Source organism: Salmo salar, chromosome ssa06, assembly GCF_905237065.1.
Source record: "Salmo salar chromosome ssa06, Ssal_v3.1, whole genome shotgun sequence".
Taxonomy (NCBI): Eukaryota; Metazoa; Chordata; class Actinopteri; order Salmoniformes; family Salmonidae; genus Salmo; species Salmo salar.
Window position 1 is genome coordinate 61,492,250 of NC_059447.1, and position 12,221 is coordinate 61,504,470.

The following is a 12,221-nucleotide window of genomic DNA, read 5'->3' on the forward strand; positions in this document are numbered from 1 at the left end:
TGTTCCTATTCATCATTTTCTAACACTGGTAGGTCTCACATGACTCTCTGATAAAACAATAGGTGACATGATGGCACCTCTGGTCAGCTTGGAGCCAGGCTGCAGTTTTACTCTGATGGAGGTTTTAAAACAGAATACTTTGCATTTTCTCTTGAACAGATGGCTGTGAATATTGGTGAGTCTTTGACATTTAATTTTGTGTGCGAGAGAGTGAGCGTTGAGTGAACTTCCAGCCAGCTCTGTGTGTTGGGACCATTGCTCTGTGAGCATTACCACTGTGGTTTCCAAGTACAGACAGTCTCCTTTCCATAATTGGTGTATATTTAGACACAAGCGCGCACGCGCACACACACACACACACACACACACACACACACACACACACACACACACACACACACACACACACACACACAAAAGATCAGATAAAAATGCAACAGTGTCAAGGATTGATTTCTTCCCCGACCACAGCTCAGCTCCTGTATCATATAAGGATATTATTCTCTTTCCAATTGCCTCATTGGTTAAAGATCCAATTTCCAGTGAGGAGTTGGCAGAGTATTTCCTGTTCTCCCAGAGGGCAAGCTTTGTTTACTATAGAAAGCTGTATAGGTCTCAGGTAACAATGAGCTTCACACCTTGCTATCTTTCATAAAGGGACATTTCATAGAAAACTCAGGCAGGTGAAAGGTAAACCTGCAGACATATGTATAGGAGAGGAAAATCTTTATATCCACAGGTAGCCACATGTGCTTGATTCAAAGGTTTTAATCAATAGCCTCCTGCCAGAGCATTATACTTGGCACAGGGCAAGTACATGGGTCTTTTAAACATTGTATACGAGAGTGGAGCATTTAGTAAAATAGAGGAACAAATAAATGATAGATGGCAGCATCAGGTTAGCTTCACACCCTCCCCCGTTATGTCTGCGGTGTTGAGGACGGATGGGCTGAGGCTGGCAACAGTTTGCCTCACATACTGGAGGAAATTGTAATGAATGATACCTTCCGGCTGTACAGGCTGTTGCTAGGCACTCCAAACCATTATTGTATCAGCACATCTCGCTGTTCAGATGAGAGATTAGAAAGTAGGATGTCAGTGATTACATCAGGCATTGCAGGAAGTGAAAGTACTCGGAAATCAAATGAGAAAATTGATTGGACTTTTCCACAGTTAGATTTTATTATATTTACAGTCAATTTCAAAGTAACATAAATAGAAATTGCTAAATCTATTGCGAAGTAGAAGTGAGCCCTGAACCCAAGCAAAACAACCAATGGTGTATTCAGGAAAGCCTCTATGATGAGCAATTGAGTGCCTGCAACAGTATTATACACAGCTCCTTTTGAATGTAGGAACTTAGAATACAGTACAGCAAGATGCAATCTAATTATTTTACTCTTAATTCAGATCTATACAACATCTTGCCAAAAACGTTACCCTGGTCGAGAATTTCATTTATATTTACAACTTTGAATAATCTCTGTAATCAAGGGGTGATGGACAATTGCAGCAGTAAGTCACTATGTCGGTAACCACCAGTGTCACTACAGTACATCCACTATCCAATCACATTAGATCAACTCACTGATAAAACACAACTTACTCTTATCTGGGACGTATAATGCATGGAAGCATACTAGAGACCGTATTGCTTTTACCTAGTTGAATATCAACGTCATACTGTCCCTGATACAAATGTTATGAAGAAGAGGACTATGCTTAGCTTTGGAATCTTTGTGTCTTCAGGTTTTCTATTGGCTGTTGCCATTTGGTAATGTTCAAACACAAGTAGTAAGTGTATGTTGCAAGCTAAACTTGCCTGAGTTTAGAACAGCATTTTAGGCATTTATGTATTTCGAGGTGACATTTACATAATTAACATCATAGATCACAACGAAGGGGGAAATAAAAGCTTCCATTTCAATATTCAGTCACTTGGAAGACCTGTTAAAATTACCTCATTCATTTCCAGAAGAGCCAACAGATTCACACCATTGAAATAGAAAACATAGATAGGCCCCATGATATAGAGTTAAGGTCTACAGAGCAGAAGGATTTATGCATGGTGGGAGATATACAAATTGTTTTGCTCACGGGAAGAAGGCTCCCTTCAGTGGAACAGTTACAGTATGATGAGGCTAAGACGATGATGAAAGAACTGAGGCAGTCCTGGTTGGTTCAGGGGGTTCCCACGCTGTCCACTAGACAAAAGCACAACGTTTCAGCCACAGCACAAACTCTACCACACACCTCCTTCTAGTCCTCACACCACACCACTATCAGCAAGATATTGTTCCCAAGGTTTCCCTTGACACTTTATACAGTTAGGAGTAAAAGAAAGGCCCACTTATACACAACATAACAAGAGCTTGGGGCTATAAGGTTCTATCTGCAAAAGATTATTCTGAGATAATTGGCTTTATAGTTACGAACCCTCATTGCTTTGAATAGTGTCAGCTATTTTTATATTGTATTCTTTGGAACTTAACAACATGAATTGGGGTATTTATATATAGGTAGAGAACATCGAAGAGAACAAGGCTATGTCAATAACTCAATTTTGATAAAAATGCAGATAAAACCTTATAGTTCCAAGCTCTCTATAATATGTTATTAGTCAACTATAAAAGAGTAAACACTGTCACATGTTAAAAAAAATCTAGAATTGAAAGAAGTTACATTTTGTTTTCTCTTTGTCATTAGACTCAAGTCTCCACGCTGTCTTAAAAAAGCACAAAATTCACATAACCTTACAGAGAAAAGACATCTGCAGAAAGGCCAACTGTCACCTCTACCTAGTCTGGGATAAGGTCCAGTGCTTTCAGAGATTAAATATGCAACAGATTTTGACACCTCATGCAAACAAATAATGTGTTATCCCCGAATGAACTTTTGAACTGCTATCCCCGAGACGAGCTCCAAAAATATGTATCTCTGGATCGCATCCAATACCTTGTCTAACTCATCTTTAACTCTTGTTCTTGGCACTTTCACGACAAATACATCCATCGTAAGAAACAACAACTGATTGCTTTTTCAATCCCATCAAAGTTTTGTCCCATTCAATTGCCCATCTCAGATCGAATTCCAACGGCCAAAGTGTATGTATTGTAAACACATGGTTTCACATCTACATTGATTCTAATCAACTCTTTATAAGGGAGCTATAAAACTACTTCTGATGACTAAAGCCATAGTGATTAGTTATTGAACATTCCTTAAGCAGAGAGTATTTCCAATCAAGTTAGTCGGAACACAGGCACCACTTAGCTAGTGCTCTCAGAACTTGGCACAAGTCCAACAATTTCCCTTTGTCCGGAATCTTGGTCCATTTGAACACTGTCCAGGGGCATCAAAGCAATTTGTTCCCTCAATATAACAGTTATTCAGCTGTCATGAAGAAAGCAAGAACCAGTATGGAGAGATATGCGTCCTGTAAGGTCAACAGAGCCACAAGAGGGCGCTATTGCACCTGCCCGGCCCCTCGTCCAGACCCAGACTCTGACTCCACCACTGAGCAGAGAGGCTGAGCAGAGACAAAGAAAATCCAGTGTGTTTTTCGGAATCTTTGAGGTTAAAGTGTCGATTCTCACGTTCTCCACACAGTTTGTAAGACACTGTATTATTTTAAGACATTTACAAAATGAGACAATAAGTTAGAACTGTAGCTCTCTATTTGATTGGTTCATAAGGCAGCTGTCCTTGTTACTTTGACCTGTGAAGAGAAAGAGACAAATGAGTCAGTGTCAATAAAGCACATTGCCACAGACAAATTCAAATACAAGTTCATATTGTAAGTTCATTCAACAAAAAAAAGCACGAATCATTACACCTGCCACTATTCTCTAAAGACCTTGGTAATTCACAGTTGTCACATCCAATAAGAACAATTGTTAATGGGCATCAACTGTGAAGACTGATTGAATATTGAAGATGATGTGTAGCACCTCTACCATACCATTATCTTGGTGCCCATGATTTATAATATCTATTGTCTTCCCTATTGGGTGTCATAAAACCACAGAATGTCTCTTAATTACATTTTAGTTTTTTTGTTCCATTCTCCTGTGTTACAAATGAATCCATATGTCCATAAGTTTGCCATATGTGTTAAATGCTGACCTACCGACAGCTACACACTTTCCCTGAGCAATACAGGAAATGATGATTATAAAATGATGGTTCTTGTCTGATGTGATGACGTCAAAGTGATATGCCCTGGAATTAGCCACCTATCTGCCCAGTTATTATTGAGAAGTAAGGGCAGAACGTTCATGACACAACTGAGAAGTTAAGTTGGCGAAGAATTGAAGTGTTTCCTTGAGTGCAAGTCTAAACCCTACTCCCTTAAATGACGGAGGACTCCCACCTGAACTCAGCTGACCTTGTACAACCAGCAGCTCATAACAGATGGCACAATACTGATTTTAACAATGGACCAGATGCAACACATCCGATTCCATTCACATTAGACAATGGATATGTCCACACACCCTATGTGCACTTCATTGCCCCCTCCCCTCCCTGTTTTTCCATACATTGCTGACTGAGAGTGACAGACAGCAGGTTAAGATTTAGGAGACACTCCATTGTAGTCACCCCTGAATAACCAAATATAGGCATTGGGCTGGGCAAGAGGCTGTTACCCCCCTCTCTTCCTCCCTACCTATTCCCACCAACCCCCTCTCCCCACTAGTAGACATGTCAGCACCCTGTTCCAAATCCTGGCACGGCTTCACAGTGTTTCCCCTACGATCAGTGTTACTTAGCTGGGCCAGTCAGCTGAGGCCTGGGCTCCACAGAGAGAGGCAGGCAGGGGATACCCAGGCTGTTCTGTTCCTGCCACTGTGGGGCTCATCTGGCACACAAGGCCATGAGCACAGCTTGGACCCCTGACATGCATATCCCCAAAAATGTGCCTCATGTGAGGCTCAGAGAAATGTGATAAAAAAACACCTAGAAACCATGTGTGTTGATGTATTTGTTACTATTCCACTAATTCCGCTCCAGTCATTATCACGAGCACGTTCCCCCCAATAAGGTGACACCAACCTCCTGTGCATTGTATATCTACATTCATGTTTAACATACCTATGAGACCAGCTTTCGAGGATAACTCTTTATACAGTAGGAGTGGATTACTGTCTATTTCCAGTGTATTTTATGTTGACCAGCCTGCACTGTACACAGGATTATAAAACAACATCTCTGATCCATTCAGTGTCAAGTAGGGAAATCCTTTTAAGTCTCTCAAAGGCTGAACATCCTGTGTTCCTCTCCTCATTTACTCTCAAGAAAATCCGAACCTTTCAGGAGTCCAGATACAAACAGCCCCTCCCTCATTGTTGACCCAAGCTATTTCCTAAGCTGTATTGACACTAGCATTATTTATATACGAGACTCCTCTCTGCCTTACGTTCTTATGTCCTCAGCCTAGTCCTATTCGTCCAATTTATAGACTGAAGTGTGACAACATAGTGAACTTGGCACCCAGATAAGCCACAGTCAGGAGAAAACATTTCAGAAGTACTGTAATAGGAGGTGTGAAGAGATGTAGCTACAGTGCACTTACATGTACATGGGTTGTAGTTGCAAATGGGATGTCTTCTGAGGCCCTTGATAACCATAGGAGTCGAACCCTCCTATAAAATCAACTGGACACAAAGATAAGAAGAAAAAGAGGACATCTGGTTACTGTGAGATCAAATAAAGGCGTATGTGTGTGTGTGTGTGTGTGTGTGTGTGTGTGTGTGTGTGTGTGTGTGTGTGTGTGTGTGTGTGTGTGTGTGTGTGTGTGTGTGTGTGTGCCTCTAAATAAGCACGGGCGCTGCTTGTGTCTTTGTGATAATCCCAGGCAGTGGATGATCAGTTTCCGGACCGTCTAAGGGCTGGGTAGGGGCGATATCTGCGGTGGAGCAATGCTCGGGGAGCATGGCCTGTTGGATTAGCAGATCACACAGAATAACAAACTGGACAGGATTAGAGCCCAGCCTTCCACAGAGGCCGGCCTGCAGGTCTAGGTATCTGGGCCTCAACCAAAAAGACGGAGGTGCTAAAGCGCGATAACGATCCGATGTCTTTATGCATCTGAGTCTCTTAAGACAAACGAAACACTGAGATAAGCCAAATACATTTCCTGATGAGCTCCCCTCCCCCAGCACCATGAATAGGAAGAGATGGAAGGTCGGGCATTATCATCATTCTAATGGTACATTTTAGGGGACGTTCACCAAAAGCTCTAAATCCTTTTTGGCCTTTATTGTAGGCATTAACCTCTGTACTGTGATCAGGCTTATCAGAGGACCTGCAGAGGTAAGACAGAACGTGCCCAATTTAAAATCTGGAGATAGACTGGCCACATCTTAATCAGGCAAATTTCAATAAAATGCTAAGGAACAATAAAGGCTTGCACTACATCCTCTTGAGAAAAAAAAGTCCCAGTAAATGTAGCTTTAGCACTTAAGTATTGTATTGTATCAGTATTGTTCTGCAGAGTAAATGTTCATATATAACCACAGGAAAATGTACAGTTATGAGTATAACTACTATTCCCTGAAGGAGGGAGTCAACGGCCAATCATATTCACTTGAAGAAAACTGTAATCACGACTAATGGGCCAATGGATGCCGAGCCCGCCCTTGGAAGCCCCGCCTTCCTGGATATAATAACGGGGCTCGCATTCATTTCCTCAATTCAGTACCGCTTTCAGCGTGCCCAAATCCCCTGACGGCACGGGGCCAAAATATGTTATACCTCGTTCCCTCCTTCAGGGAACAGTAGTTGTACTCAGAACTGTACGTTCCCTTTCAGTCGATCATTCGGTATAACATACTATGGGGACATACAATCACACCCCAAGCCGGCTCAGAGGGTACCAAACAAGGAGACCCATGGCAGCCCAAGCACACAGATTACACCAGCTCTAAAAAGGGGTTACAGACAGTGGCGGATTTACCATTAGGCAGAAAAAGCATTTGCCTCAGGCCTCAAATCATCAAGAGGCCTCATAAGCTGGGCATAATATATCTTTTTTTACTTCTAAACTTTTACAAAAATATATAATTTCTCCGCTTGAGATCCCACCCATGCTCCGTTTCGAGTACCCCAACCCCCGCCGACAATTTATTTCCATACATATATTGTACATGTGTTTCATATCAATATTAATATTATCCAAGTTTTTATCATAATGGTAGAAACCAGTGTCATTAATCACCCATGGACTGGTTCATAATAATGGACTATTCCACCCTGACTGGTTCATAATAATGTACTATTCCACCCTGACTGGTTCAAAATAATGGACAATACAACACTGACAGAGATCCTGTGTATTGTTTCACGCGATATGATTTCAAACGTGACCTTCATTGAAATTAAGCAGCAGCAATGAGGCGCTTTCAGAGCGAGGCAGAGAAAAGAAAGAAAGATTACATTTTTACAGAAGAATTGCCTAAGTTAACATATTTCTTTAGTAAAAAGACAGGTGCTGCTGATAATAATGCCATCGTCATCAAGGCAGAGGACATGTACAGTGCCTTCAGAAAGTATTCATATCCCTTCACTTATTCAACATTTTGTTCTGTCACAGCCTGAATTAAAAATTGATGAAATAGATTTTTTTCTACACACAATATCCCATGATGATAAATATTTTGACATTTTTGCAAATGTATTGAAAATAAATACAGAAATATCTAATTTACATTAGTAGTCCCACCTCTGAGTCAATACATGTTAGAATGACCTTTGGCTGTGAGTGTTTCTGGATAAGTCAAGCTCTGTCAAGTTGTTTGTTGATCATTGCTAGACAGCCATTTAAGACTTGCCATAGATTTAAGTCAAGGCGATTTAAGTCAAAACTGTAACTAGGCTACTCAGGAACATTCAATGTCGTCTTGGTAAGCAACACCAGTGTATATTTGGCCTTGTGTTTAAAGTTATTGTCCTGCAGAAAGGTGAATTTGTCTCCCAGTGTCTTTCGGAAAGCAGACTCAACCAGGTTTTCTGCTAGGAATTCGCCTGTGCTTAGCTGTATTCCATTTATTTGTGTCATAAAAACTCCCTAGACCTTGCCGATGACAAGCATACCTTGGCCACATTTTTTGCAGTTTTACTTTAGTGGCTTATTGCAAACAGGATGTATGTTTTGGAATATTTTTTCCACTCAAAAATCATGTTAAACATTATTATAGCACACAGAACATGCAACTTATGTCATAAGCATCGTTGAAGGGGGACCAAAACGCAGCGGGTAAAGTGCTCATCTTCTTTCTTTATAAAAAAAAACACTTAAACAAAATAAACTGACGAGAAAAACAGTCCAGTAAGGTGCACAGACTATACTGGAAACAACCACCCACAAAACACAAGTGAAAACAAACCCAACTAAATATGGCCTCCAATTAGAGACAACGACAACCAGCTGCCTCTAATTGGAGGTCATTGCCAAAACCCAACATAAAAATAGAAAACTAGATATACACATAGAAATGGAAAATATAGAACATAAACCAAAAAACCCGAAACACACAAAACAAACACCCCCTGCCATGCCCTGACCAAACTACGGGCTGAGGAGCATCGCTGGAGACTCAGGGCTGACGAGCGTCGCTGGAGACTCAGGGCTGAGGAGCGTCGCTGGAGACTCAGGGCTGAGGAGCGTCGCTGGAGACTCAGGGCTGAGGAGCGTCGCTGGAGACTCAGGGCTGAGGAGCGTCGCTGGAGACTCAGGGCTGAGGAGCGTTGCTGGAGACTCAGGGCTGAGGAGCGTCGCTGGAGACTCAGGGCTGAGGAGCGTCGCTGTAGGCCGTCTCTGTCGGTTCCGGACTCTAGGCCGTCTCTGTCGGTTCCGGACTCTAGGCCGTCTCTGTCGGTTCCGGACTCTAGGCCGTCTCTGTCGGTTCCGGACTCTAGGCCGTCTCTGTCGGTTCCGGACTCTAGGCCGTCTCTGTCGGTTCCGGACTCTAGGCCGTCTCTGTCGGTTCTGGACTCTAGGCCGTCTCTCGGACTCTAGGCCGTCTCTGTCGGTTCCGGACTGTAGGACGTCTCTGTCGGTTCCGGACTGTAGGACGTTTCTGTCGGTTCCGGACTGTAGGACGTCGCCGGAAGCACTGGACGGGGAACTGTCGCCGGAAGCTCTGGCCGGGGAACTGTCGCCGGAAGCTCTGGACAGGGAACTGTTGCCGGAAGCTCTGGATGGGGAACTGTCGCCGGAAGCTCTGGACGGGGAACTGTTGCCGGAAGCTCTGGACGGGGAACTGTCGCCGGAAGCTCTGGACTGGGACTGCGCACTGGAGGCCTGATGCGTGGGGCTGGCTTAGGAGGCACCAGACTAGTAACCTGCACCACAGGGCTAGTGCGAGGAGCAGGAACAGGACGTACTGGGCTGGGCAGGCGCACTGGAGGCCTGATGCGTGGGGCTGGCTTTGGAGGCGCCAGAACAGTAACACGCACCACAGGGCTAGTGCGAGGAGCAGGAACAGGACGTACTGGACTGGGCAGACGCACTGGAGGCCTGATGCGTGGTGCTGGCTTTGGAGGCGCCAGACTAGTAACACGCACCTCAAGGCTAGTGCGGAGAGCAGGAACAGGACATACTGGACTGGGCTGACGCACTGGAGGAAGAGTACGAGGAGCAGGAACAGGATACACTGGGCCATGAACCCTCACCGGCGGTCTGATGCTTGCAACTTGCATCACCGGTCCTGGCTCGATGCTGGCTCTAGCATGACACCTGTGAGGAGCTTTCACCAAGCGCACCGGGCTGTAGCTGCGCACTGGCGATACCGTGCGTATCTCCGCATAACATGGTGCTTGCTTGATCCGTCGCTCCCCATAGTAAGCACAGGTGCTCCTTCGTGCCCTTTCCGCCAGTACCTCTCTCCGGAATCTCTCGTCAAGCTCCTCGCTTGATTCCTTGACAGGCTCCTTTTTGCTCCACGGCTCTCTCCTGTACGCCCGGGAAGTTAGGTCAGGGCTCCCCCCTGACTTAGCCCAACTCCCCGTATGAGCCCCCCCAAAAATGTTTTTGGGCTGCCTCCTCACCTCTTGAAATGGAGGATATAATGCCTCATACCTCCGTCGTTCCCTCTTTGCTTCCTCCAGTTCCTCCTTCGGGCGCTGGTACTCCCCAGCCTGGCTCCATGGACCCTTACCATCGAGGATCTCCTCCCATGTCCATGACTCCAAATAGCTCTCCTGCTGCTCCTTCCTCCACTGCTTGGTCCTTCTTTGGTGGGTGGTTCTGTCATAAGCATCGTTGAAGGGGGACCAAAACGCAGCGGGTAAAGTGCTCATCTTCTTTCTTTATTAAAGAAAACACTTAAACAAAATAAACTGACGACGAAAACAGTTCAGTAAGGTGCACAGACTATACTGGAAACAACCACCCACAAAACACAAGTGAAAACAAACCCAACCAAATATGGCCTCCAATTAGAGACAACGACAACCAGCTGCCTCTAATTGGAGGTCATTGCCAAAACCCAACATAGAAATAGAAAACTAGATATACACATAGAAATGGAAAATATAGAACATAAACCAAAAAACCCGAAACACACAAAACAAACATCCCCTGCCACGCCCTGACCAAACTACAATGACAAATAACCCCTTTTACTGGTCAGGACAACTTATTTAGTCTTGCCATAACACAGGGGTTGAATTCTTATTGACTCAAGATATTTCAGCTTTTAATTTTTTTATTACATTTGTAAAACAAAATAAAAACATAATTCACCTTGACATTATGGGGTATTGTGTGTAGGCCAGTGACAAAAAATCTAATTTGAATCCATTTAATATTCAGGCTGTAACACAACAAAATCTGGAAAAAGTCAAGGGGTATGAATAGTTTCTGAAGGCACTGTATGTGTAGTCCATGTATATTATGCTGTCTGGCCAACAAGAGTACGGCATAGTACGTTTTTTCGTTTGCTTGGATGCTTTCTCCGGTAAGATAGTTTCAGCGACTTGCGAATTGAAGAAAAGTTGGCGGGTGCAAAGTGCACTGTTTGGATGCTGTAATTATTTTGGATAAAAGTGCGAAGGTAACCTAGTTTTTGATAATCAGATGAAAAAAACATGACTGGTTGTGTTCATGGCATATTAAAATGTAATACATTTTCACAGTTAAATTTCATGTCTTTACTATAAAACCCATAAAACTGGTCTCTGCCTGGCGCCTCCATATCATTAAGTCCGCCACTGGTTACAGAAGCCACCCTTTTATCTAATATGTATCTGAGAAGTATGAACTATCAGAGCCCCATATAGGGAACCAGAACCTGCTGCAACTTGGCTATGCACACTGACATGCTGCCACTACAGGCCAAGTCTGCATAGCATCGATCAGAGCCAATGAACCACGGCAGCCTGAGGCTCAAACACACAGGAAACCTGCAGTAACCTGGAAACTGTGTACTCCCACGCTGCCACGGCAGCCAAAGGCTCAAACACACAGGAAACTATGGTAACCCTGATAATGCGCACTTTACACTCTGCCGCACCCCAAGGCAGCCCAAGGCTCAAACCCACAGGGAACTGTGGTAACACGGATAAATGCGCAACCTGCGTGCTGCCTAACACCCTCTCCCGGACCCAGCCATAAGAACACTATTAGCCACACTGGGAGCAGTTACATCCAAGTGATAAAACCTCACAAAAGGTATGTGGGGAACCCCAACTTGCTGCAGCACAGATATTGCCAATTGCCCTAGAAGCCGCCACACCCCTAGTGGAGTGAGCATGCACATCACTAGGCAACCCTTGTTCCTTGTCCTTTGCTGTCAGTTGCCAGGGAGGCAATCCAAGAAAGTGCCCTACCCTGAGCTGGATTAGCGAAATAGACAAAAAGCTGGTCATAAATGCGGACATCCAAGATCCCCAACGCGATTGGCCAACGCCATGAGCAGGGCAGTCTTGTAGGAAAGAACCTTCAGGTCCACAGAGTCCAATGGTTCAAATGGAGGCCTACACAGATCATCCAGGGACCAAAGCTAGGTCCAAGGTCGGTGCCATGGGCTTAGACCAGGGGTCTCCAACCTTTTCTAGCATGAGAGCTGCTTTAAAAAAAATTAAATGTCACAAGCTACAACTTTTTTTCCTTACTTTCAAATAAGCACCTTTATCTCTTCTCCTCTCCCCTGCAACTCTTCCCCGGGTCTTAAGTGTACAATAGAAAGTAGTACACTATGTTTTCTGTCAATATACCT

At 44.1% G+C, this 12,221-nt stretch overlaps 1 protein-coding gene across 3 annotated transcripts in view; it reads right to left on the minus strand.

The window, feature by feature from the left end:
- Positions 1–1,157: 1,157 nt before the first annotated feature.
- The window catches only part of nkain2 (sodium/potassium transporting ATPase interacting 2), a 187,108-nt gene continuing 176,044 nt past the window's right edge, over positions 1,158–12,221 (minus strand). For 2 of the 3 annotated variants that reach the window (XM_014205110.2, XM_014205111.2), the window contains exons 6-7: positions 5,576–5,657; positions 1,158–3,718 (exon numbers count right to left, since the gene is read on the minus strand). In XM_014205110.2, the coding sequence (XP_014060585.1) occupies positions 3,709–3,718; positions 5,576–5,657 (92 nt within the window). In that variant the 3' untranslated portion in view covers positions 1,158–3,708. Of the gene's footprint in view, positions 3,719–5,571; positions 5,658–12,221 lie in introns of those variants that run through there. The other variant, XM_014205112.2, reaches the window with a different exon arrangement.